The 19,017-nt window shown below is 46.0% G+C and overlaps 1 protein-coding gene across 2 annotated transcripts in view; it reads right to left on the bottom strand.

Moving 5' to 3' along the window:
• znf423 (zinc finger protein 423) overlaps positions 1-19,017 on the bottom strand; it is a 122,078-nt gene that overhangs the window by 7,278 nt on the left and 95,783 nt on the right. For both annotated transcript variants that reach the window (XM_063480217.1, XM_063480218.1), the window contains 2 exons: positions 6,340-6,471; positions 3,924-4,039 (listed from right to left, as the gene is read on the bottom strand). In XM_063480217.1, the coding sequence (XP_063336287.1) occupies positions 3,924-4,039; positions 6,340-6,471 (248 nt within the window). The remainder of the gene's footprint in view (positions 1-3,923; positions 4,040-6,339; positions 6,472-19,017) is intronic.

Genomic DNA, 19,017 nt, shown 5'->3' with positions numbered 1-19,017 from the left:
GGATTCAGGGACATCACTGTGTGTGTGTGTGTGTGTGTGTGTGTGTGTGTGTGTGTGTGTGCGTGCGTGCGTGCGTGCGTGCGTGCGTGCGTGCGTGCGTGCGTGTCCCAGGTCCCCATTCTAATAACATAGAGTCTCCCAGTGAGCAGTGGGGCAGCTGAGTACGCTCCCCTGGAACGCCACAGGGATCTACGGATCAAATTCACTCACACACACACACACACACACTCACACACAGCATCAAGGAATACACGGATCAGAGAGTATACACTATGACTTGATATGACACTCTGAACCAAATGCAACACCCAGATACAGACACACACACACACACACACACCCTATTGCCAGTTCAGCCACATCCACACCTTTCCATAATTCAGTCAGAGCGAGACAGTGAGGCTCTCGGATTCACACAAAGACAAAGATAACATTATTCACAGACAGACTACTAAACACAGCTCATTCCACATTGTGCTCTAATACCAGCAGCAGGCAGTGAACACGTCTCCCAAGATATTCTTTGCTTTGTATTAACTACCAGGAGCAGAGCTTTTTTCATTAGTTTTGCTGTGAGGGCAGATTTACATATTTTCTACTTTCTAGGTAGATGCAACATGCAGCACCTGATGAGGAGCTGCACCGATGTCTTCATGCTGCTGTACTCAATAATATCATTGCACTGTACCGTCTGTGATGCTGGGAAGCAGCAAACCTAAAATCTGTAGAGTTCTTTGTCTTTACAGTTCTGCTTCTGTATTTCTGTCATTTGTCTGCCTGCTTACTGTCACGCAGTCATCACTCTATGTGTATATATGTGTATAGAAACCAACACACAAACAAAAGGAACCCCCCATCCATCTTTTTATTCATCTGACCAGCGATTCACCCATCCAGCAGTGTTTAAATATTTACTAGAGCTAAAGGAAATGATGTTGCAAAACAGATGAGGGGAGAAAAGTGGGTGATTTAAACAAAGCGAGGGGCAGAAGGAAGCATGGAGGGCAGACGCTGCAGTCTAGCACCCCCTGGAGGCTGAAGACAAATGTGACGATCAAGATGACTATCGGGGAACGAGGGAGGGAGCCAGAGCTGAAACAGAGCTGAACGACTGTTTAGAAACATCCACAAGAGGGAAATACAGTCTTCAGGATTCATGCGACTACCGTACATAATGTACATATTTGGATGGAGATGAAATACTGGAAATAACGTAGTCTAAAACCCAGTATAAGCTACGTTTGGTAGTTTTTAAGAATCTACATCTATTAGAGGAGCGAATGTAAGTCAGCCTTTTAACACAGATACAGTGATGCTAATTAGTGAGAAAAAAAGGAGCAAAGCAGGAAAAGAAAGAAAGAAAACAGAGAATGAGAAAGTCGTCTGTGAAGTCTGGGAGTAAAGGCAGAGAGAGATCCAGAAGGACCTCACTGATCAGGGCCACAGCATTTTTTATTTACACACCCACAGACACACACCAAAACATCTCTTATTTACCAGCTTACGTCTGCACTATTTATGGGGCGCTGGGGAGAAGCACAGAAGAGAGGAAGAGAGGAGAGGGGCTAAAATATGCATAGGGGCTGGTTCTTCTGGGACGGCGGCGGGGAGTCAGAGCGAGGGAGGAAGACGGGAAGGGAGAACGAAAAAATTTGAGTATGTATGTGTCAGAGACAGACAGAAGGATGTGAGCGATGGAGGAAGCCAGAACTTTGTATGCAAAGAGAGAGACAGAGACGGAGAGAGGGGCTGAAGGAGTGCAGTCAGAAGGGAGAGAGGATGATGCAGCAGCGTGTCCGTGCTGCAATTACCCTTGGGGTGCAACTGTGTGTGCGTGTGTGTGCACGTGTGCGCAAACAGAGAGTGAGCTGGACATCATATGGCCCCTCGGAGGGGCTGAAAGAGGCCAAAGCCTTTTCTAGCCGGCCAACCAGCCTTCTTCATCCATCCGTACCTCATTAAAACACGCACGCATACACACAAATTACATCTATTCCACTTACTCTCTCAGTTCCACGCGCACACACACACACACAGCTAGCAGTGGCATTAACCTCCATGGTTGCAGCTCTCCATCTCCCCCAGTCAGCCTTTCTGTCTAGCCCACTTAGAGAGACCTCCCATGGGGCAGTGGAGCTGTGGCAGGTCAGGCTCGGGCTGCAAGTTTTCACACACACATACTCACACACACTTGGGTCAGTAACAAGATGGATATAGCACCAGTGCAACAGCCAAAGAGGAGGAAGGAGAAGGAGCTGGGAAAAGCTGAACTGAGCTGGAATGACAGAAAGAAACATCTCAGCCAAGGTGATGAACCAGACAGCTTCTATAATCCATGTTGGAGCTCGATATGAGGCAAAATAATGAGGTGAGATTAAAAAGGAAAAAGGAAACGAGTCTGATCTGAACTAAAAACGGGCAAATGTTTAACTGGGCTAAAATAATCATTTTAAAAACGAGCATTGTAACGCGTTCTTCTTCTTCTCGTAACACCATTAAATTATGAACAGGAAATGTTAAACACAAACATGTTCATGTGTTTAGCATGGAAGCGTCTGCCCACGGCGTCTCCACACAACCAAACAACAATCGTGTCAATTCATCACTGTGAAGATCCTGTGACCTGGTCAGACGGCAGGAGAGAAATCATCTGGTATAAGAGTGTGTGTGTGTGTGTGTGTGTGTGTGTGTGTGTGTGTGTGTGTGTGTGTGTGTGTGTGTGTGTGTGTGTGTGTGTGTGTGTGTGTGTGCGTGCGTGCGTGCGTGCGTGCAGAGAACGAGGGAGGTGTGAGCGGTGCCTGTGTGTGGACATTAACCGACAGGGTCCAGCAGTCACCCTGCTGTTAAATGGACTGGCCAGCCATATGCCCACCACCACTGGCCTTATATCATTGCCACTTTGTGTGTGTGTGTGTGTGTGTGTGTGTGTGTGTGTGTGTGTGTGTGTGTGTGTGTGTGTGCGCGCGCAGAGTAGCTGGGCCTTGCCCAAACTCAAATAATCATGATTACAAAATGTTTTCTTTTTTGTTTTCTTGAGTGCATCTCGCTGACTCTCTCAGCTATCGATGAAGCACATTGTTCATTATGGAGTCAACATAATACATATAACGCTGCTTTTTTGACTGATTAAACGTTAGCTGTGTCATTCTGAGGGGACGGCCAATAAAGATGTAATATATGAAACAGAGAAACAGGAAAAAGCACCAAGCAGACGTGTGATGATGGTGCTTCTGCAGGTTTAAACACAGAATCAGAAGTTTGTACGTTTTCACTCATCCCATTTTATGGAGACACACTGACCCACAAATAAAAACTAATTAAAACTCCAAAGTGTAAATATTTAGTATTTTATGTGGGATTAAATCCCGTGTACGTCTCAGATACGTCGATACACGATGTCACGATGTTTCACCGCTAACAGTAACCATGTTTGACTTCTCAGCTGCCAAAGGCTTCAAGAGATGGACGATGACAGGAAGGTTTACATCATCACAGACCTGGCCACAGCTGGTCCAGGACCCACTCTGGGGTGACTTATATCCACTCATCTCTTTCACACACACACTCAGTGTGTCTGGGCCCTAATAACACGAAGCATGCCAGAAGCCTGCCAGACCTCGTGAGGAAAAAGAAAAAGAGGGACAAAAGAATGCAGAGATAAACAGGAACTATGTGAAAGAGTAGATGTGAGGGACAGGACACACTGAAGCTAGTGGATGTTGAGGAACACCGAAAAGCGTTTGCCTGGTTTAGGATATTTGCCGATTACACCTTCTTGTACAGTCACTGTTCCTGGGCACAAAGTTCATTCACTACAGTGTGCTGCAGCAACGTCTGCACTATTTTAATCATTTACCTGGAACAGTACACAGATGGGAAAATTAGGTCAATGTCAACACAGAGATAGAATGAGGGTGTCCTACCTGTAGTTCTGTCTGGAAAAAGAACTTCTGTGGACACTGGGAACAGTCGTAGATCTTGTCTTCCTGACCGTGGACGGCAAAAATGTGTTGCTGGAGCTTGTTGGCCTGCACAAACACTGAGAGAAGAAGAAACACAGAACAGGTTACACAGTGTTTATTAGATGAGGTCCTTGTGTCTGAATCGATTCTAGAGGCTTCCTCGGTTCTGTCTGACCGGGTGGGGGACGGAGCAGTCGGCCTGCACCTGAAGGATAGAGAGCAGTCCTCTGAGGACGCCAATGCGCACATCCTGGACAGAGACGACAGACTAGAGTGAAAGACGTTGTCCCCTAATCATGGGATTTTTGGGGAGCCGAGCCTTTTTGTGTAAGTGCTGACCTGACTGTCATGTATTTGGCTCCATCTGTTTTGCTTCTATTAAGGACGTCAAGGACAGCCCAGCCTCTCGCTGATACCGAAGACACTCGCTGAGTTTGGCAGACGGTATAAAAAAGAGTCAGTGGAAGGATAAACTTCAAAGCTGTTGTAATATGTGCTCGTCTCTCTTCAGGTTATTACATAATAAATGTATATACTGCCCATCACCTGAGGCAGTTATTTCTGCACGACAGTAAACCTTGTTTGTTCGTGTTTTTCATGATGTTCACATCTGGGTTTATGTGGAATTTCATGTTGCCTTGACTGATGAGAGTTTTAGATGAGAAAGGACCCACAGGTGGTCTCATACAAAGGCTTCCCACCAGTCATGATGCATCTCAATCATCCAGGTGAGTAAATCCCAAAAGGTTGATCGAATTCATCTGGACGTAGCGTTTTCAGTGTCACTCGACAGGTGACCAACTTATAAACAGCACATGTGCACAATGATTCAGCTAGTTTCAGTCATTGTGCAGATGTGCTGTTTAAAAGGAAACGTTGGTCATCTGGATGATGACGAAACGTTTCTCCCACTGGTAACGTCCGGATGAACAGGATCAACCTTTTACGATTCCCATCAGTCAGTTAACGTATGCAACCAAACAGAAGTCCAGCTGCCTTCTAATTAACTGGTTAGGATTGACCAGTGATTACTGGGAAGATATTTCACCACTGATGGCAGTGGCCTGAAGAGGAAGTCCAGCTACGTGTGGCCGAGGGTAAGGTGTCAAATTCAGGTTGTATTACTAAACTTTACACGTCGGCCTAGTCGTGACTCAGGGCACTCAAAGTTCTCCTACATGTTGTTTTGGGAGAGTAAGAATCAAAACTGACACTTAGCATACACTATAAATACCCCCCACCCCCACCACAGTTAAATACATCCAAAGCCAATGAAGGCTGACTGGAAAGGAGGGAACATATGGGACAGAGTAAAGCAGGAGGAGGAACGAGAGAAAACAGGAAGAGCTATCCTCAGAGACCGTGTGCTATTTATCAATAAATTATCTCTCCTTTTTTTAACTTTCGCGCCGTCTCACACACTTTTTTTCCTTCTTTCTCTTCCCTTTGTTTCAGTAAACTTTTGGTTTTCGCTGTGAGTGTGTATGTGTTGAATTATTAAGCCTCCCCACAGGAGTGGTGCCCATCTTACTAATTCATAAGCCACCAAGGAATAGAGTTAAAGTTTAAAGCGTTTGTGCGTACCTGGGGGGTAGGCACACAACACAAGACAAACTCAACAACCGAGAGAGGGAAAGAGAGCAACGGCGAGCCAGGCACAGAGAGAGAGATGGAACGAGAAGAAGCAAAAGCAAAGGTGCTGACTTAGTTTCTCCTAAAATAGGTGCTGAATGAAAGTGTGAACACCGCAGGCCTAATGTGGTCATCCAGCATTTTGTTTCTGCCCTCCAGTGTATTGCAAAGGCTGAAAGTACTCCATATTCGACCGGTTTGGAGACATTACTGTGTTCACATCTGCACACACACACTTCTGGTAGGGGCTTCTTTAGCTGCGGCGCCCTGCTGCGGGATCACTCCCACAGTTTGAAATGTTAAAACAATGAATATTGCAAAATCTGAAATGCCAAAGCCGTTCCAGCACATTTACTGAACGGCGTAAGCGACGCAGAGAGAGACAGCTCTGAGCCGCAGCAGGTACAGCAGCTGATAAGGATGATTGCAGATATTAACTTTACCAAGCTGAGCACACCACTTTGGCTTTGAGACTGTTTTATTTAGCACACAATAAAACACAAAACAGCGAGGACATTTTTCTTTTCGCCATCGCTGATGACGCGGCAGATTTTCCACCAGCGAAGCATCTGTACAAGCACAGCTGTAAATCTTCACCAACACGAAGAACAGTCACCTGTCGTGTACGTCATCAAATTGATGAAAAACTGATGACGTTTAAAATCAAAGCAAACTTTGGACACAAGAGAAAAGGACTCGTCTGTGCTCTTGTCCTTGAAGGTAAATGTGTGAGTTTGCCTCTCACCTGTGAAGCAGACGGGACACTTGAAGGTACCTCCCATGCCTTCGAAGCTGTGCTCTATCAGGTGGCAAAGCAGCTTGGCAGGTGAATCAAACATCTGGTTACACAGCTTGCACTCATGATTGATGCCTTCCTCTGCAAATAGGAGACAGACACGCGTGTGGAGGCCGGATTAGACAACATAACACGGGAACACATGACATGATATCAGAATATTAATACAACATGCATGGTGGATGTTTTCTGTGTGCTCTGTCAGATATGCACACACTGGGTTTAGACTGTTTACCATTCCAGTATTTATAACAAGGAATTTTAAAAGGAATTTCTTAAGTAATATCAGCGAAATGATGTGAGGCTGTGGTTTGAGCAGAATTGAAAGGACAATGTACGGAAAACTGAACTGCGAGACATTATCCTACTCACGCACCGAGAAGAACCAAAATCTTTCCCAGCTGGTAATTGCCTGTCTTCCCCATCGGGTTTGGGGATGATCTACCCCTCCTACAGCTATCCCTTGCCTCCCTCTGTCCTCATTATCTGTCCTTCCCCACTGCAGTCACTCATCCATCCCTCACTTCACCCATTCCTTCCTCTGTGTCCCCCTTCGTCTCTCTAGGTCCATCACTCTCTGATTAATTGGTACGGCTTCCAATTCGCACTTCTTGCTCCATGCGACTTATTTTCACGTACAGTATTCGGATTTCCTGTGTAAGACTTGGTCACGCCTTACATTTTGTTCACTATCAATGTATCAAATCCAAATTAAGATTGATCAGTTTGTGACAGCCGCTAACTGTTCTTCATCACAGGCCTGAAACAGCAGCGCTGTGATATAGATGAGAGATAATGAGCTCGCTGCGTAAACATAAAGAGTTCTGAACAGAGATTAAATGTAAATATCATCGAGCTTTATCACACGAGCAGACGTCACCAGCCTTCGTCCTCTCTAAGGGATTATAGCAGTGTTACTGTGTCTATTTTAAGATGGCGTGAGTGACATCACAACACCCACGGTGAAAGGTGGGCGTCAAACACACACATACACGCACACACGTGCACCCCTTGACGATCAGGTCTCCTGCCCGTTGTCCTTATCACCATTGTACCACACAGGACAGACGCCCCAGTCGCCCACACACACACACAAGCGCACCAGAGGCCCGTACTGCCCGGAGACATCAGATGGCGTCTTCTGTGGGCCAATCTGTGACCTCCTGAGGAGCTGCACGCACGTACACACAAACATGCAAACGCACAGAGAGCGCGATCTGTGTCTTTTCCCTTTTTTGTCACTTATCTCGTGTCCTGTAAGTGCAAACGTCCACACACACACACACACCGACACGGCAAAAGAGTCTGTGGAAGTTCAGCGTCAGAGCTGCAGGGGATCGCAAGGTTAATAACGTCTTCAATCACACATCCATGACACCCATACTGACTAATACACACAAACATGCACACACAGATTCCTATCTCTCTGTGCCTCAAAGGCCGACACAAGGGTGCCCTAATCCCGTCTCAATAGCCACGGGGGAGAGTGTGTGTGTGTGTGTGTGTGACACATGGGCTTATGTGAATGAGATGGTATGCTCCGTGGTCCTGGACCCCAAACATCCCCGTTCCCCCGCACACACACACACAAACCTCAAAGGCTGCTGGGTTGTGTGGGGCGCCAGAGTGTCCGAGACACACTGAGACAGATAGAGGTTCATTATCATTTACTAGGAGATTGAACCAGCAGGAGAGAGTCACATGGAGTGAGGCGCACAGAGAGAAAAAGGTAGAGAGAAAGAGGCGTGTGCGGCTCTACCGGCTGAATCAATCGTCACATTTCACATTTTCATTATTTCCTTAAACGTACGCCTTTATTTAACAATGCACCATTTCAGCTGTACAGAAGGTGATACGGAGGCAGAGGGCCAACACTGTAAGTAATGCCTACGCGTCAGTGATCTCAGCATGTGCGCGCTTGTGTGCATGTGTACTGGGGGGCTCTGTCGAAGCCACTTTAAAGCTCGTGTCCTCAGTGGGGGCAAAGCTCTCTTCAGAAGTTGCCTCGCACTCTCCCACGCTGCCAGGATCAGAGGGAGCGGTCAAACATCAGCCACCTTCTCATGTACACAATGATGAGTCCAACATCAGCGCTGGTCCAGGTTATTGTGCACGGGACACAGTTGTTGCAGTTACACAAACACACATCATTGCACTAATCAAGCAAAGTCGTTATGTTTCTGTCAAGTTGACAGTTGGGTGGGGAATTTCTTTTTAATCTAAGGCATCAACCAGGGTTGTAAAACGCATTATTCCTTCATGATGTGATAATCTTCTTTTCTGTATTTAGCCAATAATGTTCGTATTTTATCCACCAGCAGGGAGATCTAAGAGTAAAAAGGACTTTTTGATTCAATAAGCACCGATGACGTCAACAAAAACAGAATTACAAAAGAAACCTTTGAAGCTAATTATTGGTCAATCAAACGTAGGGAGGGTAAAAAAAAGGGGCCAAAAAATACGAAACTAGAGAAAGAGAGGGCGGCAAAACGCACAAAGAGAGAGAGAACTGAGGGGAAACAGTGAGGTGCAGAGAGATAATTGGGCTGTCCGGCACAAGGGCATGGAGAGAGGCCTCCATCGCCCGTGTGTGTGTGTGTGTCCCATGAAAGAGTTCTCTTTTCTGACAAATACATTGTTTTGATCAGTGTGTGTGTGGGGACCACTGTCTCTGTGTGCTGTCCCCCTCTGAGACACAGTCCGTGTGTGAGCATGTGTGTGTGTATGTGACCCATAGTGAGATGACAGAGTCATAGAGCATCCTGCCGCTACGCTTTGTCTCACAGAGTGCATTTGATCCACCACCGCACACACACACACACAGACACACAACCCTGGGAGGCCTGTGCTGGGACAGAGAACACAGGGGAGAGAGGGATGAGAGGGAGAGAGGCAGGGTGAAGGTTAGGACTCTGAGTTTGTTACCACCCAACACAAAATTAACTTTTTTCTGCTTTTTAAATGCACATCAAAGCAAATCTATGCTTTCAAATGTAAACCACAGTTATTGGTGGAACATTTAGTTTTAATCGTAGTCTTTAAATAAATATCATGCTGCTATACTGTCATTTAGAAATGTGCGTTGTCTAACATATATTCTGCCATGTGTCAGGAACTCTGTCTCCTATCTAACAGCATTCGATTAGCATATCAGACAGACAGAAGGACAGCAAGGAAAGACAGCACCAGCTACAGTGTGATCATAAACGAGACAACGCTGGAACCACACACACAACAGCTGGTAAAGTTTCGCCTCAAAGAGGAAATATTAGCAAGCGAGCAAACATTGTGAGGACAGAATTGAGTGCAGTATGTGTGGATGGCCAGAAGGCAGCAACAAGGAGGGACACGAGTCCAAACTGCAGCCACACTCATCATTACAATTCCTCCAACACAACATCCCCATTGCTCATGCTCAGTCTCATTGTGTTGTTACCCACCTCTCTCTCTCGCTCTCTGCTAATTGACGAGAGGAGAAGGACCAGGTGGCATCATACCCGTCTCACACACACACACACACACACACACACCCCTGCAGCATGCAGCAGAACATAAATGAGCTCCTTGGTTTGTGTTGGGGGTGACTCCCTAAGGCGCTGCCTCTCCTCTTACATATCGCACACATCTACGTGCATACACAAATATCTTAACCCTTTCTTAGTTTCGGCTGGGGACTCCTGTGGGTGCCCGGCCCCCACACGTCCTAACCTCGCACCTTCCCTTCCCCTCCCTCTCTCTGTGAATAGCTGCTGGGGGTCTCTGGGGTATCTACCTTCCATTACTGGCCTTCCCCATTCCTGTCAATCCCCCCATCCCCAAAATATATATATGTGGATGTGTGTGTGTGAGAGCAGTAAAATGTGTGTGTGTTTGGTCCCTGGTGGTGTAAAGGCCGTAAACCAAGCCAGGCGACTGATGGGGAGGACGGCAAGGGAGAGGCAGCAGGATAAAGGGAAGAAGGAGGAAAGTGAAGGAAGGCTGTGTGGAGAGGAAAGGAGAGAGGAAAGGAGAGATGACGGGACGGACGGGCAGAGAGCAACAGAGGCGTCGGGAGAAAGAACGAGCGCAGCAAAGAAGAGAGCAGTGGACGGAAGGAGGAGGAGGAGTATGCACCTCTCTGGGGGGCTCGCTCAAGGTGTGTTTCCATGGCAACCAGGGGCAGGGGGGGGGCGATGCGCGGGGTGTGAGCTTGACCCATTGGTAGTGTGGGGGCTGGAGAATACACACATGCACACACACTCGTAGAAACACACAACCTGCTGCAGTGCTGGAGGGGTCCCAAGAGTGCCCCCACCTTTACTCACCCTCTCCCTCTCTCTCATACACACAAACACACACACAGAGGAAGAATGCTGCAGTGCTGAGGTCCCGCGAGTACACAACACCCACACACAGTCTCCCTCCCTCCCTCCTCTCATCTTCCATTTTCCCTCTCTGTTTCCATCACTCTCTCTGTGAGGTAACTGTTAATATTTTCATCATTTGTTTACTCCTCATCTGACTCTGTGGATTTTTTACATACCGCTGAATGAAGACGGGACGCTGAGCTGCAACGCCTGATCTGTTCATTTAAACACATCCAGTCTGCTTTCAAACGTTTAAAGGCACAAACGCGTGATGGAGACTGTAAAAGTGCCCGGTGCAGCGTCTGCTCGGCTTTGGTTTGTTGGGCTTCCTAGTCCCTGTTCATCAAAGCCAAGCTGCTCCTGAAAGGTTAAAGTTCAGACAACGAGTAGCACAAACCACCTGCCATAATGCACACACACACACACACACACACACACACACACACGTCTGGTTTGCTATCCTCGTGGGGTCCTCCCATTGACATAATGCTTTCCCTAACCATCAAAAATGAGTGCCTGACCCTCATCCAATTGTAATCCTGACACTAAAACCACATATGAGTGTGAAAAATGTCTTCAACCCCGTGGGGACCTGAAAGTTGGTCCCCACCAAGATAGGGAAACCGGTGTACACACACACACACACACACACACACACGCGCACACACACACACACACACACACACAGTGCTATACCAGCAGGTGTCCTCACACAGTAATGAGTGTGTTAGCCTAATGCAGATACATCATGATTTGGTTACCTTTCAGTTCTATGGACTCATTCATGGTGTCTGCATGTGTACTGAGTGGTTAATGGTAACAGTGGGCTGTGGGCAGAAACACTCAACTCTTACCTTTTTGACAGACACATAAAGAGGAAACAAAAGAAAGGAGTGATGCTCTTTAAGTGCAATATGGGCCCAACTTTGGGCTTTTTTGGAAGTAAGGGCGCACTGGAATTTATGAACTACTCGTCTTTTCACAGGAGAGTTAATGTCTAAAGGGAGAAACGAGCTCTCGCTTTCAGCAGAAACAGGTAACAACTCAACGCTTTACATGAGACAAAGATGAATGAATGACTCTCCTCGTCCCTCCTTCTGCTCCTTCGCTCTGGACACGGTCAGACCCCGCAATCACTATTTTCAGCAAAAACACTCTTTCTCACACATTAATACACAAACACAAGCAGACAGACGTATTATTGGCAGACAAGAGCAGCATATGGTGATGACCAGTTTGTGCACAAATTGAGCATATTTGTGTAGTGCAAAAGTGCATGTGTGTCTTGGAAGGAGACTGTGTGCATAATGTGCGTGTGTGTGTTTGTGTATAGCAGCTTGGATTTTCCCTATCAGATTACATAACAGTAGGAAGCTGGAGCGCTCAGTCCTGCCGAAGCCAAGAGCCTTCTCGCTAACACACACTCGCATGTGCGTAGATTTACACACACAGATCGTACATCGCCGCCGTCTCACTGGTTGTGGGTTATTAAGGGATACAGTTACATTATGAACGCATGACTTTATTAGCGTCTGCTAAGCTGCGCTCATATGTTTTTGTAGCAATAAGAAAATAAAAGGTTTTTGTACTCGTGAAAAACGTGATTTTTTTACTGAATGAATTTTTAAAAGTTGTCTGTTTTGCATCATAAAAGGTCTCAAATATTTAAATCTTAATGCTTAAAATAAAAGTAAAGGAATGCAAAGAAGTCAGTGACACCAGCTGCACCACAAGATGCACGTCGCACTAAAGCAGCGGTTTCTTTGTTGCTCATGAGAGGAGATGTTAAAGCAGCACTTTGATACTGAAACCCTGCACAGAGTTACAGACAGACACGCCAACAGACGACGCTCAGTGTCATCTGGAGAGCACTCGACTGTAACAACAAGCAGCTGACATGTAAGTCTTTGTATTAGCATATGTAATTAGACTTTAATTAATATTCAGGAGAGGTGCACACATCATCGCTCCGGCCTTGGAATCATTGCTCAGGACTTTCACAGGAAAACAGGGAATTACCGCTTTCTCCAATAAGCACACAGAAAGCTAGTAACACATACACACACACACACACACGCGCACACACACACACACGCACACACACACACACACACACGCACACACCTCTTTTTAGCTCGTTAGCAGGGATGAGAGTAATGAATGCAGAGTATATTTGTGTTTAGAATCTTAATTGAAAGCTTGAAAGTGGCCAAGAGGGAATAAGCCTAATCACTGTGTGTGAATAAACCATCAACACACACACAAGCACAGACACACACACACACGCCTGCCACTCCCTTGGACAACATTTAAAACTGAAGTACCTGTCATTCTCCAGTCGTCCATTCTACCCTCACTCCTCCTGCTTTTTCCACGCTCACTCCGTTCTCCCATCTGTTTACATATGTAAAACACAACTACAGCCCCCTGGATGCACATCGTCAGTGTGTGTGTGTGTTTGTGTGTTAATCTGTTTGTGTTTTGATGCTAGTTAAAGCTATAGCAGACATCCACAAGGACTTATAAAGGAGTTTATGGTGGGTTAGGGCACGTCCTTAATTAATTACTGGTATTTTTACTACAGGTGTTTTTTATTCAGTCACAGCCTTTGCTGGGAATATTGTGAGCGTGTGATCCACAACTCATGGAAAAGAATCCATTTACAGCACGCAGGCAAAGTGACCTGTGAGAAAGGCCGACTGATGGGTCGGACCACACGACGCAGGGCCCAGATAAAAATCTGAAAGGCACATTTAGATTAGAAAACACACACACACACACAATCATCAGTCTTCACAGGTTAAGAAGCATGTCTGTATCCAAGGCTAATCACCAAGGCAACTGTAATCAAGGCTCTGATCTAGTTGTCAAGGTGATGGAGAGAGGGTCACCCCTGACCGTCTTTGCTTTTCTCTGAATGACTCTGTTTTTCAAACTGCTATTGATTTATATAGACACGGATATTAGAGTTTAAAATCCACGGCTGTGCGTATGTTACGCAGAGAGAGACGACAACGCCACAACGACGCAAAATGACGGGAAGTGTGATGGTTAAAAATTCAATAATCGCCCATTTTTGGGGGGAAATCTAAAAGAAATGTGTGTACGTGTGACTGTGTTTACCTACCCACATCTAATCTTATCCTGCTGTTTAGTGGTGTGTGTGTGTGTGTGTGTGTGTGTGTGTGTGTGTGTGTGTGTGTGTGTGTGTGTGTGTGTGTGTGTTTCTTTAATCTGTGCTCCCAGGGGAAGTCAGGGGGAGCTAGTAGGCTTATCCTCACTGCATCTCTGCATCCAAATACCACTAAAAAGCTCAACTCCATTCCACAACAACTAAATTAACACACACACACAGACACACACACACACACACACACAAAACAGCAGAAGAAAGCCTGAGAGACATACTTAGTATTCCTTTAACCAAGACTCCACCCTACATGCACCTCCTCTGCACACATGCTGAATGTGATGTTTAATAACGCAGTTATTACAGGAATCAAACCGAGAGCTTTTCAACAAAACAAACTTTCAAACAGAATATCAGCTTCCATGACTGCTGTGGATCGTCCGCATGTGATTTTTACTGTAAAAAAACTGACAGAGAAAGGAGAAAGAAGAAGGAGGAGGAGGAGGAGAGGAGCCAATAAGAGCTCACAGCAGGATGCTAATAATGCAGCTCCAGCTGTTCCAGTTAACCTGCAAACTGCCCATCTGGACCCAGAGAGGGAGACAGGAAACTGTACGGAGACGCACACACACAGATATATGGTGAGACACAGGCAGAGAGTACAGGGGCAGTCTGTGAGATATCATAAAACAAAAAAACTGAAAAATACAGGCTTCTCACAAGAATGTGGTTTTTATGCCGTTTCCAGTTTTATGTTACATATTAAAACACAATCACTGAGTGATGGAAAAGACTAAAGAGGACGGAGACAGAGGGAGAGCGAGCCGGCTACATCATCAGCTGTACGGGGTTGGACGAGCGGGCGTGGACACAGGAACACAAACACACACACGCACCGTAAGAGTGACCTTGGTCTCGCCTATCTGTCCTCGCCCCCTGCCCTGGCCAGCTAAATCCCCCACCGAGCCACCCTGCCTGTCTCTTTTACACACACAATCACACACACACACACACACCACAGTGCCATACTCGGTTGTGCCAAACTGAACCACGCTGTGCTTACAGGAAAAAAATAAAAATAAAACACAGAGACAGACTTGAAGATGGAGGAGAGCGAGGCTAAAGAGTAGAAAAGAAAAGGAGAGTGATGGGAGTCCAGCTTTTTTATTATTGATTCCAAAAACTCTCACACACCAAAATACGCTCAACTTTAACACAAGACGCGCAGCCAGCCAACTCTAACCTTCCCTAAAGCACAAATGTATCGCCCACACACACACGCACACACAGTGCGCAATAGCATGCTAATGAAGACACTAAATCACTACCAGGTCATGTGTGGAAAAGCCTGCCAGATACCTGCATCCATGGCTAGAGACCTCCCTCAGCCACACACTGTGCGTGTGTGTGTGTGTGTGTGTGTGTGTGTGTGTGTGTGTGTGTGTGTGTGTGTGTGTGTGTGTGTGTGTGTGTGAGAGAGAGAGAGTGTGTGAGAGTGTGTGGGTGGTTGAGCAGCAGAGATTGAGGATGCCTGTTGGCTGTAAACATGACTGGTACTCGAAAACAGAGCAAACACAGAAGAGGCAGAGAAACTACTAAACAGCAGCACGAACAGTGAAAGGCGAGCTGCGGATGGACAAGGAAGGAAGGAAGAAAGGAAGGAAGGAAGGAAGTCAGAATGGGTCGAAGAAGGAGAACCACGCTCATCTTTTTCCTTTTGCACTTGTATTTCTTACTTTGAGGCAAAATGATCAAACCCCAGTGGTTCGCACCCAGGAGGTTTGTTCATTGTTCACCAGTAATTCATAACACAGAAGGCTTCATCTTTGGCACAGCTCAGTGCAACAGCAGCTCTGCAGCCTTCATCCTGCACCGCTAACATGAAAGCTGCTGCCGGTGCCTCGATGCGTATCGGTGTGTACCCAAGCTGCCCTAAGAACAGCCAATCAAGGCAACGCTTTAGTGAAAAGACGTCTCCAGCTGGGTGGATCAGGTAATGATCAACCTTACAAGAAGCACAATCACCCCTGAATCATCAGGATCAGCATGGTCACCTCTATAAAGGAACAAGCAGGTGAGTGGCTGCCTGCTCTGAGCGAGGGAGGCTGCGTGACCTTGTGAGATTACGCAGCAGTATAATCTGATTATGTCCAATTACTCTTGAGTTATTTTGTCTCCGAGGGCTACGGTATGGATAATAAAGAGACGCTGGGCTGATTTCCTGTCAGAGGCTTCGTTTGACGGCCAAGAATGACACAAAGAAAGAACAAATGTTTGTTAGTTGCTGTGCTGAGTCATGATGAATTATTCATCGAAGGAACGGAGATGAGCCGTGACGCCGCACATCTACATCCGAGTTCAAAAATGACATCGTTCGAAAGCAGCGAATATCGTGGTGCCGGTCCAAGACTAAGGTCCTCTTTCTTTTACACCTTCACAACATTAGAGAAGAGGCAGAGACACCACAGAGAGTCAAACTGCTGTTATTGATCTCCTGACCTACGAGCACAAAAAACAAGCGTGAGGATGACAGAAGTTGAAGAACGTACCCACGCAACAGTGCTGCAAACAAAACAGGTCTTTATATGCATAAAGATATTTGGTGGATTTGTCTCCCTAATACACACACATATATATCTGAACTACTCTGCACATATTTAATATACTTCATACCCACACATATATATATATATACACTATTATGTTAGTGAACTCTAGTATAGGGTAAATGTACTCCTGTTAAATAATAAAAATAATAACTTGTTTATGCTTTCAGACAGAAACACGAGCACAAACACACACTCCTCACTTCTGTCAGCCTCAAATACAAACAAATAAATAAATGAACACAATGTTATTAATTATTCTGAGGCAGGAATCAAATATAAATGTGTCTGGAGATTTGTGTGTGTGTGTGTGTGTGTGTGTGTGTGTGTGTGTGTGTGTGTGTGTGTGTGTGTGTGTGTGTGTGCGGACTTCTAAACAGACTCCCCAAAGATCAGCAGAGAGGCATACCAGCAGAGCAACAGACAGAAGAAACAATGCAGAAACATATCGAGAGGCAGATATGTCAGCCATGTACGAAGGAAGGACGTAAACATCATCTGTGGGTTTTATCGATGTTACTGCAGAAAATAGGATTTAAATCGCGTGTTCTCTGCAGCCCTTTGACAATGCAAAGGTCCACATCAGTTTGACAGCAGCTCTCTGTTCTGCACAAACAACACAGTAGATGTTCATGTCGAGCTTTAAATCACCGACAGCAGAAACTCAGACGTGTCTCACTCGTACAGCTAATAACCATAAAGAAAGCTGATCCAGGCTACGTGACAGCACAATCTGGATTACAAATTCAGACACACACACACACACAAGTGCTTAGCTAAAAACACTCTAGCAGTCTATTTAAGAGAGTTCACATGCAGAGCAGAGCCACTGCTGGGACTCAGAGTTTAGCCCCGCTCGTCGGCTCTGCCTCTCACTCACACAAACACTCAGACAATATTCACAAACCCTCACATCGTCGCACGCATCCGATACGCTGCCGTTCCGCCTCTCTGTCGAGGCTTCGTGTTATATCGTTAATTACACTTGACACCGCTTCTTGTGCCTTTTATATGTGTGTGTCTACGATGTGTCCCCAGAGGCTCGAGGAGGGAAAGTGAGGTTCAAAGACCCCCCGCCACAAAGCTAAATCAATATTAATACATGCTCACGCACGTGCGTGCTCACACACTTCCAACAAAGAGATGTCAGCGCGGTGGTTAGAGGGCATTGTTTCACCGTCTCTGCGGTGCTCTCCTTGCTTCTATCGCACCGTCTCTTCATCGCTCTCTCTCCTCTTTGGATGCAGCAGAGCTACACAATAGATGCTGCTCCCATCAGCTCAGTGTTTTGTAGAGAAAACAAACAGACACCTTCCTGGAAGTGACGGGTAAGAAGTACACGAACACTTGGCAGAAACCGATGCGTCTCCCAACCTCGGCGTGCTCGTCTAGCTTCTTTGAGACGCTCCATCATTGCTGTGCACATATTTCACCTCGGTACTGTGTTTGGCCGCGTCGCTCTTTCTCGTGGCTAATATTAGAAAATGTCTGTTTTTGCTGACGAAACAACTCTTCCATAATTATTATGGCATCACTTCACAGTTCACGTAATCTCCAAACTCTCACAGCAGACATTAATCACTTTAAATGAAACTGAATGTGCACTGTTGAGTAAAGGCGCACTCGCAGGCCTACACTTGAATTTTATCCTGTTATGTAGAAGCAAAAAAGCCATTTTGATAAAGCATCATCTACGGTGGGCTTAACTGCAAGGATCACATAAAAACATGCATGAATAGAATCACCATTAATCTGTTTGTTTGAAAAGAAATAAAGAAAATAAGGGCTTTTCCCCAGTTTGCAGAATTCTCCCACAGACTTTAAATCGGGCTTCTCTCTGGAAGTGTCCAGTGAGACAGCGCTGTGGTGTTTCTAGAGAGCGCCATGCTTACAGAAAACGCTCCATTTGGAGCAACCATCAAATCTATTTTTAATTAAAACTGTGTTTATTAAATTGGTTAGATTGAAAAATACACCAATCAGGTTTGAAACTCCTCGCTCAGCGTGACTCCTCAGCCCAACAGCTGACACACTCGGGCTCAGTGTGGGTTTGTTTTCACTCAACAATGCATCGGTGTCAGCGATTATGGGTCGATGTGAATTACACATGAACACTTGTTTGCATTAACTGGAGCGCACGCACACAGACACACACACGCAAAGTGAAAATAATTGTCTAATTTGTAGCTACACAACAGCTGGAGTTGGAGACACATCGCCTAGCCCAGCCTATGTGGCTTTTACTAATTGCCTCTCCACCCAACCATGCTTGACCAAACATTGGCTCATGGCTGACTTCATAGAGGAGCCTCTGTTTGTGTGTGTGTCAGTATTTTAGCGTTGTGTGTTCTCTTTGTCCTTTGTCACTCAACGCTCATCAACATCAAAATAACATCTGTCAACTTCTGTACAAATACACCTGACAGTCACAGCTGATGCCTGAACACACACACACACACACACACTCCACACCTCCAACTCGAAACAGTAAAAGCTCGTGATTTCACGACATGCGAGTGTGTGTTTGTTCATCTTACTGGAGCAC

Source organism: Pelmatolapia mariae, linkage group LG7 (genome assembly GCF_036321145.2).
Source record: "Pelmatolapia mariae isolate MD_Pm_ZW linkage group LG7, Pm_UMD_F_2, whole genome shotgun sequence".
Lineage (NCBI taxonomy): Eukaryota > Metazoa > Chordata > Actinopteri > Cichliformes > Cichlidae > Pelmatolapia > Pelmatolapia mariae.
The sequence above is the reverse complement of the archived record's forward strand: the minus strand, read 5'-3'. Positions and strand labels throughout refer to the sequence as shown.